This window comes from Scomber scombrus, chromosome 19 (assembly GCF_963691925.1).
Source record: "Scomber scombrus chromosome 19, fScoSco1.1, whole genome shotgun sequence".
Taxonomy (NCBI): domain Eukaryota; kingdom Metazoa; phylum Chordata; class Actinopteri; order Scombriformes; family Scombridae; genus Scomber; species Scomber scombrus.
Window position 1 is genome coordinate 18,068,614 of NC_084988.1, and position 25,122 is coordinate 18,093,735.

Here is a 25,122-nt window from a genome sequence, read left to right on the forward strand (position 1 = left end):
AGCTCCTAGAACACATCACAGAGAATGGACATTATTTCTAATAAATGAGGTGTAAGGACAATCCTTGCATGCTCTTCTGCTTTCAGTCGAAATTGAGAAATGTGTACTTTGTGCAATGAAAAGAGGCAAAGATGAGCAAAGCTTCCAAACCTTTTCCCATCAATCAGGAAATATAGTATGAACCCTATTGAAAATGTGAGGTCCAGTTTGACCGATTCATTCCAGGTACAAATTGCCCCACGTCCAATATAGTGGCAAAAACCATCACATACGAATTAATGCATCCTAAAAATGCAAAAATATTTGAGTTTATTGAGAAAGCAGTGTAAGCAAACATTTATAGGTAATAAGAATTGATCATAAGCACATCTCCAGATGTCCACACCTCTAACCCTCCCTATAACAGTCCAAGTCGTGTTTGTTCATGAATGTACTGTGGAAAGAGGTGGAATCCACTCAGACTTCTCATCCAGAGACCTTTTCTTCTTTTGTTCCCCCATTCTTCATCTGTACATGGACGTATCGTTTCCTCTGTGAATCCAGCAATCATGGGAATTGAAACCACCAGCAGCTTTCAATTTATAATCAAGTCTCAGTATCAGAAATAAACGCATGTGTTAGCTGAGTAGGTTTAGATTTATTGTAACAAGTTTACATATGTGACAAGTGCAACTAACCAGTGTGACAGTTCAGACACGGTTATATTCATGGTCATGGTCATCTCATTGTGTGTAAACATGGGCCTTACAATGAGACAAAATATTTTGTTATGAGAACAATTTGTGGGCGAAGAAATTTCATAGTGTATGGTGTGACATTTAATTCACTGTGCAAATTTGGTTTATAAGTAAAAAAAATCCATATGGCAATTTCTTTGCCCAGTTTGCAATCAAGCTGTGTGTTGACATGTGTCATTATGTGGCATCATAAAGAAAGTCATATATCCAAAATGTAGTGGGAAAAAAGCAGTTATGTCCTTATTCTGACAGGATTTTTTTCTTTTAAAAAAAAAAAGCAAAACAATTCCCTTTCGTGATTTTCAATAGGGTTCATAGCTTTACTCTTTGATGCATCCACTGGATGAGCAGATGAGGCAATGTATCCAAAATAAAGTAGGATGAACTGGCAAAGCTCACAAGTTGTAGCTACAGTAATCATACGTCCATAAAAAAAACAATGGAAACATACAAGAGTGATTCATGCAAGGATATGATGCTGTTTGACATTACAACCAGTTTACACCAACTGTTTTATATCCAACCATTACCACATGTCAATGCCAAATGTTAAATTCTGGTGTCAGTTTGTCAGTACAGAAGCTAACAAAAAGACCAAACATCCAGGATGTTACATAGTTGACTGTGCAAATTAATTTAATCTCCATTTGCCCTTACCTGTGGTAGATCTGATGGTGGAGGTGACAGTGGAAGCCATGGGTGGGATGCAGTCATCGTCTTGGGAGTAGCCAGCTTGGATGGCTCGCAGGTAGCTGTGGCTCCGGGTTCGGAAGCAACCAGGCAAGTCCAAAGCCTCCATGGCCTGTGATTCCACCTCACTGAACACTGACTCGCAAACTGATTCAAACTGGCCATTTATTTCCGTCTCACTCACCTGTGAAAAACAAAAGCCATGAGCATACTTTCTCCATCGTTAAGCAACTGAGGTTATTCTTTGTTAGTCTGGAGAAATTAATTGGTTGGTTGTAAAATTTGATACTGTGTTCCCTGTCATTTTTTTGTAGAATGAAAACAAGGTTTGCTGTTGAAATTAAATGGAGTGCACATGTTTTGATAGGCAAAAGGTAAAAAGACAGCAAAGACATTGATGAAAATGTTTTCTTGTAATGCCAAAAAGCCTATTTTCATTGTTGTTAGTGTTGCCTGATAATCTTTGTCATTTTTCCACACTAGTAGATGGCCTGTTGGCTGGGTCCATTTTTTTGTTTGTCTTTTGTTTTGTGTGAATTCAACCACATCATGTGACTTTCGTGAAGCCAAGGTCATATTGTGTCAGAGTGTCTTTAATAGACTTGTTACAAATGGTTATTCAGAAAGTTGAAATTGTTTGATGGTTATTACTCCACTCCCATGTGGCAATATCAAGAATCACAGATAAGCATCTTGTTCTATTGAGATTTAGAATTAGTAGAGTTTAGTTGAGCTTTTAAGACTCTGAACAAATCAATATGCGTCTCTTTTAAGAGGGAGATAAATATCTCAACAACCCCGGTTGTAGCTGTTTAATCTATGTAGATAAACAGTGTGCAATGAACTGTCATATAAAATAAGTAGGTTACAAGTAAAATGGAGTCAATAAAGGATTTGTTAAAAAAAAAAAAAAAAACAATATCTAAATGTTAAAGCAGTCACAGTGAGAGTTAAAAACTAAGACTAGCAGAGTCATGCTTTCTATCTGGGTTTTAAATGAAGAATGCTATACTTCTCTTCGTCTCTTTTTAATTTAGCTTTAGACTCCCTGGGACCTCCTCAAGGTTTCTTATCAGTCCCCAGTGTAAGAACACAGGAGTTGAAAATCTTTCCAAATTGGAGAGGTGCAGACTCACCTGGCTCACTTGGCTAACACAGCTAGCCTGACTGAGGGTGCTGACTGCTCGCATATAGCTCTGGTTCCTGGAGCGAAACTTCGGAGAGTTGTAGTTGGCAGAGGGATCCAGTGCAATGCTTGGGTGCATGTCCCTGGTGGCTTGCAAGTGGTAGCTCTGACTGAAGAGAGAGAGAGAAAAAGACAAGTAGACCAGGAGTGGGACTACAGCCATTATTATGATTTTGTAATTAAGTCTATCAAATATAATTTAACTAACAGTCACGCTGGGTGAATGGTGGCTACAGGTGACAAAAACAATTGAATGCTATGGTGGGCTTCCTCTGGACAACCTACAGTTGCTTAAGAGGGAGATTGGTTATGACATTGCTCCTCCAGAGAAGAGACCTTCCCTCTCTTTCTGTTACTCTCCACAATTACATTGACGTGCACACCAGTAAAAAAAGGCAGTTCGATTTCTGTTGTGCTGAAACATCCAATCAATGCTTGGAAATGAGGGATATTCAAATAAGGAGCTAATTTGTGAGCAAGCACTTCAGGGAGCACCCCGGTGTCCGACAGGTCAATTCAATGTGCTAACACAGCAAGGCAAGAGAAATGCCTGGTTAGAAATATGCTGGAGAGACAGGCAAGTGTAAAGACATAAAGGAAGAAAAGTCCTTTAAACAAACCAAAGAATACTATGTGAGTCACTTTAGGAATACAAAAGTCAGGCTCCCTCTGCCAGATCTATTTCTAGAAGAAGGCAGGGATGAGTAAGCAGTTTCTGGGCTTTTTATAGACATAAATGCTTGTGTTTGGCGGCGAGGAAAATACCAGTGTGATTAAGAGTCTACCAATCCATCATGCTATGCTGTAGTGAGGCCTTGTGCATTTGCAAAGTAATATCAACCTTCTAAAAAAGACATCATAGAGAAAAAACATGTAGTTATTAAGTCTGAATGAAGTGAAGTGAAAAGTGAAGAGCTGTAAATGGGAAGAGACGATATCTCTTAAAACAAACTATGCTACTGTGTTGCTTTCATTTTTTATACAAGAAAGTCGTTTAGGAATATGCTGGCATAATGTATAGCAGTGAATCACATCATATCTATACTGTGTTTAACTGTGCTGTATGCTTTGGCAGTACAGCATGAGCAGATTGCCCCAGGTAACCTCTCATTGACTGGTCTTGAGTGTTTGCCCTGTGAAGCGTCCATATTGAGTATGTCAGCAGGGCAGCATGCCAGCTGGCTTTGACGTCCAACCACTGCAACATGGCAGCAACAGAGAGGTAAGGGGAGGGGAGTCACTGAGCCTGTATTCACCTTAAGTCTGCAGCAAAATTGGTGATGTAGTTACGCATGTCACTGTTGATTTTATCCAGGCGGTAAGAGCTGTGGGTAGAGAAGAAAACAGAGTTATTGGGTCCCACATGTGGGAGTTGGATGGATGTGACGTCACTGGGCACAAATCCAATGGAACTGACTCTGTATGGGGTTTGTGGTGCACTGAATGTTTGCTTGGGGGTTTTCACCAAAGTGCTGCAAACATCAGGGTGATAAAATATGACTGTTAAAATATGGTCTTTGTATGATGATAAAAGTGGGAAAATGTTGAGGTTGCATTTAGTTGGCAGACAGTATTGCCCGGTCAAGGCAATGTCCTCCAATGAAACATGTATAGACACACAAGCCAGGCATTGAGGAGTGTATTACGAGTTTAGTCACACAGTAGGTGCTCACATACAGCCTGTTCACCAGGGCTAACCAAAAAAACACAGAAAATCACTTGAAGTGTAATTGTTTTTTGTGTGCAGCATTTCATCTTCATCATAAACTACACATTCTTCAAGTCTAATTAGACTTGCACAGCCATTAATTGAGCCAAATGAGGTTAAAAAAAATACAACAACTCCCTAACATGCTTCCCTGTGCAATGAAACTTAGTCAAGCTTTTAGCTGACAAGATCAGATGTAAGTGCATTGGCTGAGGCTGTGCTTCAACCATCCTGTCTGTAGAGATGTCTGTTATCATCAGTTGAGTGAAGGGAGGCTCTTTTGAAAATGCATTGGCCTTTTATCAAATCATGCCAGAGCATATTTCCTCTAATGTCTTTGATTGGTGCTAATGCACTTCCATTGTTGGCCAATAATTAGTTAAGGGTTGATGAGAATCTCGCACTTCCTGCCTTTTCTTCCAGGGGGTCAACATTTTCTTTTGTGGTTAAACAAAGTCCTGTATTGACAATAGCTGTGGTGTGTGGAGGAAAGCATTTGATGGAACAGTATAAACAGAAAAAACAAGGACTGAGGACAATGCTGAAGCATGAAACAACGCTGCTCCAGGAGACAAGATTTTGGAAGAATGGTGTTAACAAATGTACCAACAAAAATACAAATTTGAGAGCAAGGGGATGAGACCACACAACCAGACATAGGGGGAAATGTGTCTTCTAGTCCAGAATGTGTAAATCAACAGAGATGTTTCCCTCTTGACCAACAACCTGTGCCGCAAATCCCTAGGGAGAACAATCACATACCCTTGATTGTTTTGTCAGTGGGGTGGAGGATAACAAGAGGAGTGAGACTGAATATTATCCTGAGCAGGAAACATTTGAGATGTGAACATTTGAAAAGCAGATGTGTTTAATACATTGTAATCACTGTATTTATATTCCCTTCCTGACACACAACATGCAGTACTTTGTCTATTTGTGCCATAAGATCAAGAGCTGCATACATTGGTTGCAACTTTTTTGAATGAGAGATTAGGTGGCAGGAGAACAAAATAATATAAATTTTGCCATAGTGTTATGTGTCACAGTCACAGTGGTGAAAAAATTAGAAAAATCTTGAGAAAAAGGCTAGAAAACAGAAAGTATGCTAACTCCAATGCACAACACGTCTCACACAGGCACAAATCAATGGATTGGAATTCTGCTTTGACCTTGAGATCTGAGGGAGAAATGCTCATACCCAATGCTCTCTGAATAAGTAATTACTTTATGTTGAAACAGGAATTATCAAATGCTTTTCCAGTATTAACTTTGATTAACTATAGTGACACAAGAAGCTAATCATGGATTGGGGGCAAATAAATGTTAGTTATTGAGAGGGATTGATTGATTGGCTTGTGCTGTTTAGACACAGACATTTAAAGAGAAGTTAACTTGCCCCAGACAGATGTTAGCTGTTGGTTTTTCTGGTATTCTGGTGTCTTTGTGACCTGCCATCAGATGTGACATATCATTACCGGTTGACTGAGTGACTCATTATGCTAACGTGCATAGTAAAATTTGCCACGTCATTCCCATCATCATTAATACATTCTTTAAATGTCTTTGGCAGGTTCTACTATGGCACAAAAAAGCTGATTCATATTTAATTCATCATAGCTGTCAGCTCTGCAGCATACAGGACATACAGGACCCAAGGGTGAAGTTGTAATGGAGTAGGGGTTTGGGGCGGTGTACTGTAAATGATTATTAATTAAAACAATCATTGACATCTAACTTTGCTTCTGATACAGGCTGTTTTGGTTGAGTTGGCCTGTGGCTGTGATGTATTCTTTATTGGTGAGTTGAACAAAGAGGCGACCCTGTCAACCACAAGAGCGACAGAGAGCTTGAAAGCGGGAAAGATGGAAGGCGGTGACACAACCTGACAGCCTGTTCTCACTTTAACATGATTTGCTTCAGGGAGCTGCTGCTGTCAAATTTGTATTTGGCCCATCTGAATGCCCCTGTGGGACATCAAATTGATACAAGTGCAGAGGAAATCCTACCTACGCAATGTCTGTCTCGAATCCAATCTAATTCCATCCCAACAAGCCCAATGAACCGTAATACAATGAGAACTCTCAGGTGGCACTCACATCAGCGGAGACTGAGTGGAGTCAAAACAGTAACAAATATGGACCACATCACAGTGGTGCTAAGTATAAGAATTGAAAATGATCACACTTCTAAAACAATCTAATAATACACATTCATCTCTGTCAATCAAACTCTTAAATATCTGAACTTGACATGATTTTTATGCAAACTGTGTCCAAAATAAATCAATGTCAAGTCTACAAAGTCAAGAATAACTTTCTCCATACGGGTGATTTAAACTGTTTGCTAAACCCATCAACCAAACAGTGATTGTCCAATCAGTGCTTAGTAACTGTAAGCACAGCAGGTTATGGTCGTGTCTTTTCAAATTGCCTTTCCAAAACAGAAAACGAGAGCAAAAGTGTAAGGAACTTATTAAACTGTGTGTTTATGTTCTCTGCCAACAAACCTAATGTTACTTCCATGGCCAAGGAGGATATCATTAGCTAACTACAATATTATGTTGTCTACAGATTGCGTTACAAAAAGCCTGTTCAGGATGGGGACATCATCTGTGTGCAGACATCCCAACTCTCCCGGAAGTTCTGGGAGTCTCCCGCATATTGATATGCCTGAAGCCCGCAAATGAAATACAATCTCCCGGAATCTGAAGTAAGCAAGCAAGAGTGTGTGCTAGATAGTGACTGGGTGTGTGTGTTTGTGTGACTATCAATGCAGTGCGTGTAAGAGCAGAGCATCCTGATAGCTCTGTGTTGCTGCTTATTAGACCTATTGCACCTCCCTGAAATAACTTTTTGCAGGTTGGGATATCTGTGTGTGGAAACTGAATTCTGAATGATATTATATCAAAGTTTGGGTAATGTTAGTGGCTCTATCTTGCTCTTTACTGTATTTAGGGAGGTTTACACTTGGGCAAATCTCAGCAAACATTACACGAGATAGTGTGACATTTGCTAAACTTGTTGTTTAGTCATCATTCTCAAAGCCTCTTTTCTTGTAAAATTGTACTTCATTATTGTTGTTGTTTTTCTGTGGTAGATGTTCATAAAGGGTCATGTTAGAATGATCTCGGTCTGAACAGTCTAATCTAGTCTGTCCTATAAATTTAGGGCTATCCAGCCGTTGTGCAAAGCAAGACCAATGCTGCTCCTTAATTTTTCCGTCTTCTACATGGAGGCAGAGTTTTCAACCAGTTTTCATCCATCTTTTCAGGCCTCAAGCTATGCACTTGTGCCCGAACCACCGGCGGTTCGGACCAATTGTGAATTCCATCTGCCTCACATGATAAGACAGTGGTAGACAGTGATAGACAGATGATTCATCCATTCATCTGCCAAGTACTTTTTGAAAGTGTCTGCACTTTTCCAAACAGTTTCCATGGATGACTTCTCAGATGGCTCTGTGTAACAAACCATCTGGTGCATCAGGTTAGAGCTAATTAGCCACATTTGCTAAAATTTGACAATGTCAGTTGTCATTGCAACTGGCAAAACGTATGGCTTACATTTGTACCCTTGTGTCTTAAACTGAGGACGAATTGTTAAAAAAATTACAAAGAATTTCAAGTTATAAATCTGCCACCATTATCACTGAAAAACTGCACTCATGCCATGCTAGTAAAGAAAGTTAAATCTGCCAAATGAAGTCCAGCATTCCCAAACATGACCTCTTATGGCCATTTGAAGCTAAAAAACATCTCCAGCTTAAACAGTATTCCATATAAAGCTCAGTCTACTGAAACCAAACTCCTAAAAAAGTCTCAAATTGTTACCATCAGAGAATCAGAATATAGAAGAGCTAAGATATAGAACAGAAATGTGATCTCCATTTGGATCCATGAGGAACTACACCACATTATGGCATTCTTAGAGTGGGTTTAGGGGAGTATCGGGACTCTTCAGTAATGACACCCATGGGAACACTCCCGGTGTTTGAAATGAGTGCAACAACAAACCTGTTCCACCAGATTCAATAACACTGCCACTACTGTCAGTGGACTCAGAGATAGGCCACACATCCTGATCCATGCTGGTCAATATCTTCCTTTCAGCAGAGCCCAGCACACTCTCAGTCTAACCACTGAGGGAACCATTATTCACAGGGGCCTTGGAGTACAATAACTGCAACTGATAGCCCTTGCCGCTGTTGCATCCTCATAAATCATTCACAGTTTACAGCCATTCAAAATGGATAGTCTGGGGAAATTTTGCAAAATGTGGAAAAGGAAGCATACCTCACTATGGCTGCCTCATACATTACACCCCATTCTGAAAGAGCTGTTAGAAAGGCCAAATGACTGCATTTTCTGTAACAGATATCATAATGATCCTGCCTGTTCACAATCCATAACATTCGATTTGTCATTATATATCTCCTGGGATGAATATCTGGTTTATTACGTAAGCACACACAGATACTACTTGTTGCCCTTGACTGTAAAAGCTGGATCTGGATCTCTGCTGCCATGCTTCCCTCTACTGTCATCCTGCAGAGAGATGTCACAAACACTCTGCCAGAGACGCTCATCATTTATTCTGTTTGTGTGTACGTGTTTTCAGCAGGGTCAGCTTGACAGTGGCAATGTATATGAGCAGATTCTGTGGGTGTTGCACACTGCGGTTTCTGTGCTTCCGCTCTGTACGAGAGAAACATTTGAAAAAACAGTGCTGAATGGCAATGAGCAGGGTTGGAGGCGTCAGAGACGAGGAGTGAAAGACAAGGCTATGATGATAAGAGTGAGGGAATTATCAATGTTAGTCAGTACTGTATATCCCTTTGACTAACTGTCATTACATACTGCAGCTATGTCTGTCACAGGCCACACTCTACGCTAAGGTCAGACACAAGGTTATCTTTGCATAATGTTTACAATTTATGCCAGATTATTTGTCTTTGGGCTCATGCAGACCAGGAGCAGAACAGAGATACAGCATGATTTATGCAGAAGTTGCAGCGGGCCATGCAGGGACGTGTGTTTCAATATTCTTCTTTGAGTAAAAGGCACTGCATAGAAGAGAAATGAAATAGGCTAAACGTATACATTGTACACAGTTGAAGCATGTTGTCATTCTAAAAACAATCTTGACAGTCAGTGCTTCCTGTAGTTTCCTCCTTTGTGATTAACTTTCTATTGTCTATTTAAGTTTTGCAATTCCATGGATTTATTAATAAATCATAAATTGTATTAATATCAATTATTTTCAGGCACAGTTGTGACTTGTAACTGGACAATCACAGTATCTATCTAGCCATTCATTTCTTTCTCCACCTCTATCTATTGAGCAAACATGTACTTAATGTTTAATCTGATTGATATTTCAATAGCTCATGTAGAAGTCAGTGGTCATATAATGCTGCTACCCGCTTTTAGACAATTGAGCATTATCTTAAAGTAATGCCAGCTATCCAAGCATGCCTTTAATTAAAAAAGTCCCAGGATATCTGGAGCCCTATATTTCCTTACCCACAGTAACATGACACTGGCATAAGAAACATACTGGAGATTTTTTCCCCCATCATAACCCATTTATCATCATTAACATGTCATTTTGTGTTTTGAAACAGGTTACACTCTTGAACTTACCCAGACTATTCTCTTTAGCGATGCACTTATCCAACTTTTTCCTCTTCCAATACTGATTCTAATCCCTGAAAGCTGAGTGTTTGCCAATATCAAGCACCAATCCAATAACAGTACTCTTTTCCCCAAAATCTAATTAATTTCCTAACCCTAACCCATTGAACTGAAGTCTCTCATGATTCAATGAGATTTCCTGAATTAATCAAAAGAAAGCTTAATTAACTCATTGGAATAATTTCTGTGTTCAAGCGCAGGAATTACTGTGTTACCAAATACTACGTTTTGTGACCCGCCTTGATGGAATGAATGTGACTGACTTTTTGAATTTTTGTAAAGATATACATTTCTTACTGTCTTTAGCACAGAACATTCGATACCCATTTTGCTCAGTAAGATCAGTATCAGTCCTGATATAAGTGTCAGAGTGCTGCGACAGTGATTATAAATAATGGGAAGGATAATAGTCGTGGAAGGAAAACATGTCATTTAATCGTTCGTGAAAAAATTCTAAAAACGTATTCCTCTTAAACCACCTTTACTTTGGTTTACTTTACTACAAAGTTTACACCACAGCTGCCTCTGCATGACTCTGGCCACACTGCTACAAGAAATCAATTGTCTCTCATCTCTCATGCACCTTTACCAAATACAAATAGAGGCTCTAGGTGTCATTCAAACACAGTTTGATTTTTCTCAAAAAGAAATGGAATCCAATTATCTAAAAAATAAGACCATACAACCTGCTCTAAGTTGTAGCAGAAAGCCTTTTATGAAGACCATACTGAACTAAAACTTTAACTAGTAAAGGTACTCACTGTACAAGCCAGAAGCAAGTCAGAGACAGATAAAAGATTGGGTTTTGAAAAAGGAAGGCCGGGAAATCCGTATATATTAAAATAGACTCGTGAATCCATGCTGTAATTGCTGTTTTCACATTCTGTTTCAAACGAAGAGGAACAGATTCCTTTGAAGGAGGAGTTAAAGCGAATTGGCTCTCTTGTATTGCCACCTTTTAAAAAATTACTCTGGAAAAGATGAATCTGCCACACAGAATGCAATAATTTGCTGTATGAAGTACCATAACAATGAAATTTAAAACCACAATAGGAAGTAAAATAAAATGATAAGTAACATTTAAATAGTTTCTCTTGTGGATTTGTAATCGAAAATTGCAGAGAAAAGGTTTTTTTTTTACAACCTCGGAGTTGTGAGTAAGTGATGGCAACATTTTTTGTATACATGATTGGTGTTTACCCAGCTGAAAGTGAGCTGGGGTGAAAATGAAGGAAATAAAGATGGAGATAGGATATGAGGTACCACAGAAGGTGAGAAAAAACAGTCAAGACACATAGCACAGACAATTGACTTAAAACCGCTTCAGAGTAACTTCTGCAGCGCATCATTCATTTAACATCTTTACTATAACTGGTATTTTCGGCATAAACATTGAGAGCTAGATTATCTTAATATTAATGCCAGTAGTATACAAATACCTGAGTGGAAAGCCTGACCTCTTGGTAAGCATTACTGAGGGTGAGGCTTTATTACTCTCTTTATTTGGTGTGAGTAATGAAATTGACGATGTTAATAACTCCCCTTGAATCTCTCCATAATACAGTTACTTGTGTTTATTTTCCTGTGACATTGTCTCCAGCTTGTCTTATGATGTAATCCTCTTATGACTACTTTCTTCTACTGCTGAGTTACCAAAACAGAAGCCCAGTGTTTCCTCATCATTTACTAGGACACATCCCAGAAGAACACACTGAACACTTTCCTACTGTTGAAGACACTGATATGAATACCCATAAAGAGATTTTAATGAGCACAGGGTTCAGCTATCAAGTGCTTGACACTGATGTAGCAGTGGGGCACCAACACAAGAAAACTGCCAACACTGCTAGAGAAATGTAAATTATAAAATAAATAACACATGCAAATCTCAAAAATAGGAGAAAAGAGAGAGGCACATCTGGAAAATGATCCAGTGGTTTGAAATCATTTCATTCCACGGAAATCACATTGTTTCAAGGATTTTCAGAGGATACTGACATTGATCTTATTGTGATATATTTTTAAAAATATATTTTCTGGAACAAATTGAACTGCATGGGACGTTTAGAGAATTTTCTCATTCACTGGGAGTTTTATTTACTTAAAATCACAATACATATAAATTGATACTTTGTTTTAGGCACACCACAGTGGCAGTATCAGAAAGACTGAAGTGATTCTAGCAGCACTGTGAAGCTATAACCACCGCAGCCCCCAGTGCTGTAGCACTGCATTGCTGGATTTGGCCTGAATGCAGCTTAAAGGAATAGTTTGGGTTTTCTGAAGTGGGGTTGTATGAGGTAGTCATCTATAGTCAGTAATGCGTACAGTAGATGGCGGTCTGCAACCCCCAATTTGGAGAAGCAGACAGGAGTACGGGCACAGAAGCTAAGCAATGTACTGCTGTGGATGGGGCCAGCAGCAAAACGTATATTTTAACCACCTAAATAAAGGCCCCCAATGTACTACAGGTTATACATTGACTATGGATGAATACCTCATGCAACCCCACTTCAAAAAACCCAAACTGTCCCTTTAAGGCACAGAGGTGCTTTGAGGTAAATGCTAACATTTTCATGCTAACATTCTGATCTTGAGCAGGTATCATGTTTACAATGTTCACCACCTTAATTTAGTGAGTACAGTAAAACAGAGCTTGATGGGAATGTCATTAATTTGGCAGCTATTAAGTCATAAACCAAAGAATTGGATACATTTAAAATTATAACCTGATTATGGTGTCACCAAAGTTATTAAAAGTGATCCTCATGGCAGTCCATCCAGTAACTGTTCAGACGTTTCCTAAAAATAATACTGTGGCACTAGAGGAAAAAGTGTGAATGAATGTCTGTATCAAATGTCATGACAATCAAATAGTTTTTGAGATATTTCAGTCTGGGACCAAAGACATGGACCACACAAATATCACACACACACATAGTGGCTTCAAGATCAGAAGACAAAAAAGACTGCAAACTGTTAGGATGGACATTCTTTGCCTTTTGACATGGACACCAGAGGCAAAGTGATGATATTAACAGGATCATGCAAGAAAAAAATGAATGCAAAGAAAAAGCACAATAAGTTGCATTTGTTATACCTCTGAGAGTCCAGCAGGTCCCTGGGTCTGATGATGGCTTTGACCAGGGCATCTGGCCGCACCATCTTTTGAGGCGATGTCTTGGGGCTGGAGTCCGAATCTCCACTCTCTTCATCCCCCATGGCTTTAACATAGCTGCTGCTCCGCATACGACGACAAGGAATCTCATCATCCTTCCCCCCGCCAGGGTAACCACCCCACTCATCCTGTGGCACCTGAGTGACAAGGGAACACATTGATTGATTTGTGGATATAAAAGTAATCACTCTGAATCTGATGTAGCGAGTATAATGGTGTGCTTTTGCTGACATAGTGGATGCATTGTTAGACAAAAAGTAGGCCCAATCCACAGACCAAAATAGAAAATTATAGTTTGTAACAAAAAGAGAGTTTTTCTGGCATTGTAGATTAACTCTTTTTCAGGGTTATTAAAGGACAGACTTTTCTTAACTCCTAGAGGACCATGTTAATCTAGATGGAGTGAAGTTAAAGCACTAAAACCATAAAAACCAGCACTATAACATTTTCAACTCATGGCGCAATGCACTATTTGATGGACACTTGAATTGAACCCCTGCCTCTGGCACAGTTAGTTCCATCCATTTAGCTACACAGGACCATTTTCATGATGAGTCAACACACATTGCAATAAAGCCTTTACAGAGCTACCACTGCTGCTTGGTATCTTTTTGCTTTGCTTCACCTTGGCCCTGTTACAAACTACCAAAACCTTGACTCATATGTTATAAATTTGGCTGGGATGTTAATCATAATTATTTGGGGGAAAAAAGCTTGGAAACAGAGAGAAGGAACCAATCTTTGCAGTTGTTGTAGCTATCACATGTGGAGTTTATATGTTGCAATTTTCTCCCACTCGTTAAACCAGGTAATTGAGTATCCAGACAGCAGCATCAGTATTATTCCATTTAGTATAAAAACAGGATGTCTCAGCTGCACTCACTCCGAACAAGCAGCACCATACTAAGTGGAGGTTATTGCAATTGACATTAGTCTTGCCTGCTTTGCTCAGAGCACATGTAACTCATAACAGTTATAACAGACTTCATCAGAACATTTGTGGATACAGATTTTACATGGAGCTAAAACATTTTCTGAATCGTGATCCAGGTATGAAGGAAGAGAGCGACTCCATTATGGTACATGCCATTACACAGCATGCAGAAACGTTATTACACTGTATGAACCTAATGGGTTTCTGTGTTGAAGAAGGTTGTGTAGCTTATTAAAATCTGTTGGGTTAACTTCACCCACTCATGTACTGAACTGATGACGATAACTCACAACCTCATTACACACACTGCCTCTCTCTCTCTCTCGCTGTCTTTCTCTAACCCGCACACACAAACACACATTCTCATTTTGCCTTAAACAGTACAAAGGTTCAATTACCGTAACATGAGCAGCTGAGTCACACACAAAGATGAACACACACACACACACACACACACACACACACACACACACACACACACACACACACACACACACACACACACACACACACACACACACAAACACACACACACACACACACACACACACACACACACATACACACACACTAACCGAGACCCTCCAAAGCAAAAACCTTTTGCTTCTCTGTCCTTGTAGGCTTTCCATATTTTCTATTTTCTTTTAGATTTACCATGTTGCACTCTGCTGACGGTGTACCATGGTCAGAATCTTTAGCTGGACATGCATTTACACGGTCAATGATTTGCACTCATAAAATATGACGTTGTCACTAATCATTAAATTCTATGTGGAAGTTGAAGGCTTCTCCGATGCTGTATCCATCTGTCACTTTAATATCCTGGCAGCCGGATCAGCCTCGGTGGAGTGCCAGTCTGCCCAGCTCTACATTTCATTAAGTTAAATCTGACTTGGGTCCATATTTCTTTGACTTTACAGTAACGCTGAACCTGAGCTACAGTCAAGAAGAGGTTTAAAATAGCCTTTTGTAGAGCTCCTCTCCTAACCACTATTAAAGATTAAAATATCAGATTCATGTGTAATCATACTGATAATACGGATTCTGAGAAAATTTCATCTGCCAAAAGAAAATGACTAACTTACTACTCACAGGTTCACAGTGAACTGGGAGACAGCTGACTGGCTGTGGCAAATGTCAGGAGGAGATAGGCTGCATCCAAATGTCAGTAATGCGTCAGACACATGAGTCTAATCACTTTCTGATGCAAATGCCAAAAATAACAATTGAAACCCTATTACATTTTATATGGAAATAAAAAAAAATGTTTTCCAAAAGTGAAATGTTGAAAGTAGAAGCAACAGTGTTATACATATTAGAAAAAGCATTAAAAGCAGTTGTTGACAGTGAATGAGAAGATCTTTATGAGACAACACATGTTTATTGTCCTGGGAAAAAAATTACTTCCCTATGACACTAATTCTACTAACCTCTGGCATCAGTGCACGCCCACCCGTGATTACCATTCTAACAAGTGTCACATCAAATCAAAACGGCTTGAATAATTGATCAATTATGTCTTAATTAAGTCCCACTCTTTGTTAATCACAGAGAATGCAGGATCAAAGCAGCCTTTGACTCTTATGTGTCAAGTCAGCATGGGGGATTGTGTGATTAATGGGAACTATGGATTGAGAGTGGTGTATCTTCCAGGTCTTTAACACTCTTGTAATATTCAAGTATGTGGTGTTACAGTAAAAAAACAAGGGTCAGGGTCAGGGTTAGGGTTAGGGTTAGGGTTATGGCATAGGTAGATGTAAATGCAGTATAAAAAGACACACATGACAAACAGATTCGGAAAAAGACATACAGAATACAAAGACATACTTGGAGGCCTTCTAGCCAAAAATGTGCATAGACAATCGTACACACACAGACACACACTCACACACACTCTGATAAAAGTCATCCGTCTCCCCTCTGAAGACAGGCATGCACAAGCTACCAAATGGAGTCGATGGGTTAATTAAGTCTTGGAGGGGTTTGATATTTTTAGACGTCTAATTAATGAAGGGAACGCCAGAGGACAGGCGCAAGCTGTGGTGAGATTTGTTTAATTTGGATTCGCTGATAAACTGAATAGATTGTAGGGTTTCTTCCTGTGAAGATAAAAAACCAACTAGGCAGCAGTCTGCTCGTATTGACTTCTGTGAAAACACGCATGGTGTCCCAGCCGGCTTAGTGGAGCTGAAATATGGATGCTTGTCAACACAGATATTCACCTTGACCTAAAGATCCCACTAAGGGAAGACATGGGATTCAGAGGTTAGTGTGTATCCGCAAGGCCATGGATACGGTGTGAAGCAGACTATTTCCAACTATGCTATATTTCTTTGGCAGTTTTGATGATTCTGTTCCTAAATAAACATGTGACATTTGTGGTGATGAGTCCTTTGTGAATATGCGAACTAAGGTTTGTGGGGGCTGTGTGAAAATTCACAGCTCAAGTGTGAAGATTCACATTTTAAGTTACATTATCACAAAAAAAACTCAAAATTACCTCCTGTAATTATCCGGATTCTGCTGAATAAGGAACAGACATGGCTTGTGTAAAATTGTTTTTTCATGTACTGCCAAGTATGATAAAGTTCTTTTTGATGTCCTATGACCACATCCTTTCACACATACTGTTTTGGCATTTCAATTGCCGGTAAATAACATCGATGAAATGGTTCTAATAGGATTTTGCAGACGTTGGCATATAGCTGTGTGTCGCCACCTTTACTTTCAGTGCCTTGATCTTTGGCTCTGTAGGAGGCCACAGGGAGTGTGTGTGTGTGTGTGTGTGTGTGTGCATTTGCACGCATGTGTGTGTATGAGTGTGTGCTGGGGTGGTGGTGGGACTAGGTAGGCCTCAGTCAATGTACCTGCAGTGCAGCAGTGCATTTCATTGCTCTATCTACACACAGTGCCTCTCCCACTAAGAAACATAAGTCATTGCTATTAAGTAAAGACATAGAGTGTGTGGTGGGGTGGGGGGAATAAAGTGTAGAAAGATGGAGAAATAGAGAAAACAGAGGAAGGAAAGGAGAGAGTTAGAGAGTTCTTAAATAGTTCAATCACTGGTAATCCCATCCACTAGCCTCCAGCCCCTCATTTCCTCCCACAAGATTGCATGGATATGCAGTGTGTGTTAGAACAGGTGCCGTTTTCTTTTTCCCCCTCTCTCTCTCACCTCTTTCCTCCTTGAAGGGAGAACGAATGATGAGTGGTTACTTACCTGATAGAAAAGCCTACCGCATGCCCCCCATCAACTATTTTTTTCCTCATGTTTCTCACCCACACATGCGACTGTGCACAAACCTCATTCAAAATCTGCATATTTACTTTGTCTTTATGCTCTTTATTTACTGATGCTACACTGTTCACTGGTGTTTGCATGGAAATGTAAGTAGACACATCCAGTGAAAAAAGGAGAATGAGACAGGCATAGAAGTGATGTAAAAAATGTGCTTTTGATCATGTAAACCAGTATTCTGGCAACATTAAGATGATCTAAAACTAATCCTAACCCTGAATCTCAGTGTAACACTAAACCTGTTCTTTAAAAAGCCAAGAAATTCTCATTTCAGTTGCCGTGTTTCCATCCAATTGTCAAGCTAATTTTAAGGGAACTTTTAAATATCGCAAAAAAAGAAAAAAAAAGAAAGAAAATGCGAATTAAGTATGTTTCCATCAACTGGTCTGGAGCAAATAAACTAGGCTGTGTAAAGCATAGTTTTGTTGGAAGCTGGTGGCACAGGTTATGTTACGCGTCACTGTAATAAACAGACTAGCAGTAATAGAGGCTGCATTTGTTTCAATCAGGCAAGTTGTAATTGCTCTTTCATGCAGTATTGGTTGCCTAGTTGCTGCTACCAGCCATGTTTTTGTTTTATAACAACATTTAGAAAAACACAGACAGCAGACACAGCTGATACAGTATGTCATGTGAATTAAATGTCCCCTACGTCCGAACTTCTTGTGTTTCCATCTCCCTTTTAGCACAATAACTCTTAACAAAAACAACCTCAAGCTAGCGTAAAAGCTTCTTTGCAAAATTAAGGGCATTTTTCTCCAATTTCTGCCATTTCCATCGACCTTTCTAATGCAATACTTCAAAATGCGCACAAAAATATGTTGATGGAAACCTGACTAGTGTCTAACATTTCAAAAAAATGTTCATTCCCTGTGAGTGGCTGGAGTCTTTCCAGTTGGCAGCGTGTTGTCTTATTCCTTTGAATATCTGGAATATCTGGGTGAAGTTAATCTGAAAAGTAGATATTGTGACATGGCTGTGGGATATTTTAAGTGCAACTACAATGAAGGTTACTGACACTCAACAATCGTAAAGTGACAAGAGGCAGAGAGAGAAGACTGTGCAACCATGAGACCCTTTTTTTTTTTTTTTTTTTAGTAAAAGAACTGACTTTCCCTTGACTTGAAATTCTTCCTGTCTTTTTGCTCTTACTTGTACTGTCACACTCACTCTTTTTGACTACATTTAAAACTCACAGCTGAAATACAAAAATGTTCTGTGAGTTATTAAAAGTCCAACTGGTCAAAGCAGGAAAGTAAAGTAGATGAAGCAAGCTGAGGTAACGTGAATACAATAAAAGGACATTTCTGCACTTTATCGCTGAATAATTATTCATGATGATGAACTTAATTTGTATGGTAACTAATTCAGTCAAGTCACGTCAAGCCCTTCACCCTTGTATTGTTAAGGAGAGCTGCCTCAAAAGGTCAAAAAAAGAAACCTGGAAAATGACCCCAGGGGCAGACCCACTTAAGGGAACAGATCTCCCAGCAGGCCTTCAAGTTCCTAGAAACTAAAGTCACAAATATTTTAAAAATATTTCTCTCTAACACTATTGAATTTATATATTTTACTCTTCAAATAAAATAGAAGTCAAAGTTGAACAGCCACATTAGGATTGCTATACCCAGCATTTTTTTATTTTGAGCTTCTTTGCCCCATTTTTGGCAACAAGGTGGCAGGAAAACATCAAAAGGAGCTGACCGCATTAACAGGTGTAAATGTAGCTGTAAATGCTGTCACAGCTAATGTGTGTGTGTGTGTGTGTGTGTGTGTGTGTGTGTGTGTGTGTGTGTGTGTGTGTGTGTGTGTGTGTGTGTGTGTGTGTCAAATGATTACAAACTTTTACATCTTCCAGCAGATACTGAACAACATCTGCATTCATTTTTTTTTTAAATTGCTGGGCACCAATGTAATCCCAATATTTGCTCTCCGTTGTTTTGGTTTCTTTTAACTTTGACTATGGAGATTGGGTCAAAGACCTATCCTTGACTATGTTTGGACCATGTGGCAAGAACTGTTCTGTTAAAAGACCAAGAATTCCTGGCAAAAAGGCTACTAAAGCAGCAAATATTGGTACCAAACCCTCAGAGAATTAGTACACTATTGTTTTGGCTTGGAAGAACAGTTTCACATACAAGACGGATACGAGCAAATGTGCTTAGCAAGTGACAATTAAATGGTTACAGCTTGTTACCCTCCTTGTAGAATAAAAGGAAACTTGAGATAAAACACAAATATGAGCAGATGCTTGCCGACATGGTGGTTAACCACAAAGCCACTCTGTTGCCTGAGGCCACGCGGATGAGTAACATTAAGTTGCAAACTACTGTCTGATCCCTAGGTTCCTGGGACTAAATCTTGCCAAGTACTGGTTCATGGACTGATAGCGATCTGGTAGCCCCTAGAATAAAAAAGTTAGGGAACCCCTGTCTGTGTGTAGATGGTGCACTCTGTAGCTTTCATTCACAGTGCCAGTTTTTTTTTCTGCTGCTTTGCACTTCCCTTTTGTATTTTAATCAGCGGCCTTTCTGCCTCTCAAGCTCCACCTTTGGCAAGCCAACATGCCAATTAATTGGCTTATTAAATCCCTCCGCAATGCCCTATCAGCAAAACTATCAAAGACTAATCCTCCCATTGTATTACAGTACTGTACGCACGGAGAGAACAGACTTGCGTTTGCTGAAGCAGCTGACTTCATCAGCGCTGAGAGTTGTCAGTTAGACAAAGTTCTTGTGCTGTGAACCTACGAGCTGGAGGCACAGATTACAGCTGCTACTGCAGTCCAGATTTATTTACATGCCTGATTTGTAGATAGTGTGTGTGTGAGAGAGAGAGAGAGAGAGAGAGCAAGGGAGGGATGGTGGCCTTAACACCTACAGTAGTTGCACAGCTTGAAATTCATCCAGGTGAGCCTGTCGCCAACAGTAGATGAATTTTCTGCCACAATCACCTGCTTTCATTAATTTCAAGCACACAGTCAAACTCATGAAGGAATAATAACAAGATGTGTATGTGTATGTGTGAGGGAAGGGCTAATTGGGGCTAATTTGTGAAATGGCTTAGTCAAAGACAGAGAGCGATGGCTAATGCCAGGTCTGATTCCCCAGCATTTGTCAATTCAGAGAAAGAGCAGCCAATATGAATCCATCTCTGTCCTCCCCGATGTCCAGTTAATCGATCTCTCATACATACACCCACACATGAAAACCCACTCACACAAAAACGATCACACACCTGCTCCATGCACTGACGTTGAAGGATAAGGCTGGTTGATTTTCTGTATTTTTCTATATTTTTCTATATTGTCAACAAATCTCATGTGCAGAGTCAAACCAACAATGAACTTATCCAACTTTCAAATATTGTATATATATTTGAAGTCTGATATATCATATTCCTCTGTGCTGTAGACCTTTGTTATTGTAAAAAAACAAATAAACTATTAACCCTCCGATGCACAACATATTCAAAACCTTTTGACAACATGGGTCAAAAAACCTGCATTACTTTTCAATATTACTTCATACGTAATATCTTTGAAGACTAAAGACTTTAGTGAACAGTACTGACAAAAAAACTCTAAAAAACCCCCTCTAAACTTAACAGTGTCAACATCCACACATTCCTCTGTTGTTGTCTCATCAAGGACAGTCATATCAAACAATCACACCGCGTTTGTCACTATGATTCTTGCACATGGGTCTGTTGCACTGAGAGCATCAACTACTGACTTTGAGCAAAATTTATAGCAAACTATGCTGATTGTGATCATGTGAAGCTGATCCCTCAGGCACACTCACTGCATTTGGACCCTGTGGGGCACTGTCAGGATCATCATGTTCATAGGGCCTTTTTTTCATGAACCCAGCAGCACAGATCACAGTCGAGTGCATCTTGCGCAGCATGCCGGGGGTGTGTTGTGTCCAGCGCACTTTTGGTATTATGTGGATGGTTTGGGTATGGTGCGAGATCAGACAGGATACATGATGATACATTATTTATTCTAATCACACTCTTCAGGGGTGGAGGAATGTGTCAGCTAGTGCAGTGGTGTGGCTCATTGATGTGTTTTTAATAGTTTTTGAACAATGGAGGTCTACGGCACAGACAAAGAAAATACGTCAGACTTGGGATACACACACATTATTTAAAAGGATGAGCTCATTGTTGGTTTATCAATGATAACATACTGACACTTCAGTAGGAGAAGTCCTGCACATCTTTCTGTTTGCTGTTTTACACTTTAACACCACTTTAGAAGTTTTTCTTTCGCTTTTCCTCCAACCAAGGATGCAAACAAAGTGTCTAGCACATCATCAAACCATCTGTTGTGCGATAAACATCCTTCCACACGCATTCTCACTCACACATGGACAGGCAATCAGTACAAATACTCCCCGGACACAGTTTATGTTGTTACAGTGGAGATAGTTTAAGGCGATTCCAATTCAGTGGCAGCAGGAAGTGAGAGCTTCTCAATGTGACCCCTCGGTGTGTGTGCAGAGTATCATTCCTGACTATTGGCTATGTCTCTGCCTGACTGCTCCTGATGATGAGCAACAACAGTAGCCACAGGGAGCAAAAACAGCCATCTCTTTTGCCGTTTCCTCCCCTTTGATTCTTGGAGCATCTCTCACACACTTTGCTGGCATGTATCTCCAACCTTCACTACCTCTCCTCTTCGATAGATCTTCCAGCTCTCTGAGAGGGCATTGATTTTCCTCTGGGGAGGGAAGATGTGTCACCCTGCACGGATTGGATTGATAACGCAGAGCTAAATATAGCCCTGCGGCAGGAAGCAGGAGAAGAGGATATTTTTAGAAATGTTTATGGTGCCACGACTCGGACACTACCTCAGCTGCACGGCCAATTGGAAGAAAGGGGTAAGGGGGGGGGGGCTAAACACTGCAGAATTCTGCACTTAGTGGGATTGTAAAAATTTTGAGTGGATGAATGAACTGTCTGTGCAGTTCAAAATGATCATCAATTATGTTTAAAAATATGCTAGTCAAAATTATTCCTAAAAGTGTTTTCTGTTGACGTAAGCTTAGATTGAGTGATTTGTTTGGCTCCACTGGCTGATTTGAGTAATGTATTGGCTTTCCGTTTACAACAGTCTCTAATCCATACAGTAACACACTCTGCTCAGAGCTCTGAGTCTCCAAGTTTTCTTCCCCAGTGTGCTGAAGTGCTCGCTTTATTTTGGCTGCAGGCGGTACTTACATGATGCTATCAGATGTTATATTGTTGTATATTGAACATTGTTGTTACATAATTTTTTCCCCTGCTTGGATTTGCAATTTGGGATTAATAAGCATGCTCCCTTTTTTATATTCCCTTCAGAATGCATATATAACCCATGTTTTTCCATGTGCGAAAAGTGCTGACTCAATCTTCATTGATCCCTGAGTACTAGGTGCTATAGGGCCTCCCACAGAGCCAATCATAGTTCAGTGGTAAATGCTAACCTTTTCAGACTCGAAACCTATGCAAAATCGAAGCAAACAACAAAGTAGAAATCAACATTGATCCCTGGTCTTTCATTCTCATACTGCCGACTCTTCCCCTCCGGTGCAGATCATTTATGGAGTTAATTGATTCGTCCTGCTGTGCTTGTCCTTTCTGCTGCCAGCCACATGCTGAGCCATAGGACAGGTTCATATTGTAATATCCAAGGCAGCACAGAACACCGTCTTTGAGATCAATCACAAATCCAGCTGAGATGAGCAACTTTTGTTCGTTGTCTATTGGCCAACGATGTCTACAGAAACAGAATGCTTTGTGTTGTACAATGCAGGCTTTAGTTTTGGAACTCGTGTTTTCTCTGTGATAATACTGATAATAAGAATAAGACAAACTCACCTGTAGAAAGTGACAGGGCCTGAGGTTGGGCTTAAGGTCAGTTGGCGTCATGGGCTTCTCCAGGTTGAGTGAGGACTTCCTGTAGGCCTCCTTGGCTTGGCTGACCGTTAACGTGGACCAAGAGCTCCTCTTCATGAACTTGCCTTCTGGTGCCATGCTTATGCTCTCACAGGCTGAGCACTTGACGTCGTTATTACTCTTGGAGGTCTTTAGTGACAGGTCCCCGGCCAGGTGTGCATGCACTGAGTCAGGGTAACAGTGGCTGATGTGGTCCACAGGATGTCTTGACATGACACTCGGTGTTCGGTACGTGCTGTCACTATCCAGGTTGTCATCCGAACTCCACCAACCTCCCGAACGTTGTTTCCCACTGCCTTCAGCTTTGCGTTCTTTGCTTTTGCTGCGTTTGCTGTGTTTGTGGTGGCCTTGATGGTGGTGATGATGGTGGTGTGAGCCGTCCCGATGCGAGTCGCTTTTGGTACCATTCATCTTGGAAGAACCTTCTAGAGAATGTGACTTTGTGAAGAGCTTCTGTACTGAGTGGACTAAATGACGAATTCGCCCAGGGCTTTCGTTACGCTGCTCTGTAGTCGTGGTTGTAGTGGAGGTGCGTTGGTACTGCAATGTGTGGAACCCATCCCTGTGCAGTGGCATCTGCTTCTCAAATTGGTCCAGAAGGTTTGCCGGGATTCGGTTCATTTTTCCACTACCACCGTGTGAGGATGAGCCACCATCATCTCGCGATTCCCTGCCGCCAGAGGTGTTGCCACCGCTGTCCCGTGAAGCGCTGCCGTAGTGCATGCGGGGGAAAGTGCTACTTGAGATGGAGTGGTCGGTGGCCGACATGGACACCGGAATCACCATGCAGTCGGAGTGGATGGAGCTCCGTGGGGAGCAGCGATGGTGACCCTCAAGGGGGCAGCTTTCAGTGGGGCTGAGGAGGTAGGAGGGGGGGCGTGAGTCGCCATAGTGGAGGTGATGGTCAAAGGAATGGTCACATTCAGCCAGGCCGCAGGTGTGGGCTGAGGTGGGAGAGGTGAGCTGGAGGTGGGCAGGGCGGCCGCCAGAGAGACCCTTCATGTTCCTGGGTGGAGGGGAGTGGCTGTCCTCATCGAAGTACTGCGAGGGTGACCATGAATACTGCTGGTCTGAAAGCAAGAGAGGGAGAATACCAGATCACACCCAGGGTATAAAACCATTTTTACCACAAAAAGAAATACATCTCACACTTAATGGGGAGGAGGAAAAAAGTCTATTACTAAATGACATCTCCTAAACAGTTTGGTCATTATACACTATAATCTTACTCTCCATATCCATTCTGCCTACAAAAGGACATAAGAAACTAAAAAAGTAGCAATTCTGAAAAAAGAAATTAACAGATTGCACAGACAAAATCTCAGTCCTCCAAGTGTTTTCCTTCCATTCAGGTGTGTGACGGTATACTGCTTGAGAGACAGGCAAAAAAGACAGAAAACGAAGAGAAGGGCAGGCGACAGGTAGGAGCCCGCATTGCCATTTATCCAATGCAAAGTGAAATAATAGCCTATCACTCTGTGGTGCTGGTGTCATCCGTCAAAGCCCTGAGGAGAGCGCTGCGAGGCGTACGGCTTGATAGGCGTCCTTGGGAGGCGATCACCAAATGCACCCACCCTCCCTCCCTCTTTTTCTGTTGGCCATGTAGTCTTAGATTAAAACCCAAGTCTATGTGATCGGTCACCAAGGGCAGACGTCCCAGCACTCTATTCCATTGTATTTAACTTAATCAGAGGGAAGGTTTACTTTATCTTTATGCCTCACCATCGCCTGCTCCCTCTGTAATTACAATGCCCTT

The 25,122-nt window shown here is 40.7% G+C and overlaps 1 protein-coding gene across 1 annotated transcript in view; it reads right to left on the reverse strand.

The window, feature by feature from the left end:
- dlgap2a (discs, large (Drosophila) homolog-associated protein 2a) overlaps positions 1 to 24,368 on the reverse strand; it is a 48,102-nt gene extending 23,734 nt beyond the window's left edge. Inside the window, exons 1-4 of the mRNA XM_062439859.1 lie at positions 23,289 to 24,368; positions 13,114 to 13,328; positions 2,573 to 2,723; positions 1,395 to 1,611 (exon numbers count right to left, since the gene is read on the reverse strand). Coding sequence (XP_062295843.1) covers positions 1,395 to 1,611; positions 2,573 to 2,723; positions 13,114 to 13,328; positions 23,289 to 24,368 — 1,663 coding nt within the window. The remainder of the gene's footprint in view (positions 1 to 1,394; positions 1,612 to 2,572; positions 2,724 to 13,113; positions 13,329 to 23,288) is intronic.
- Between the last annotated feature and the right edge of the window lie 754 nt (positions 24,369 to 25,122).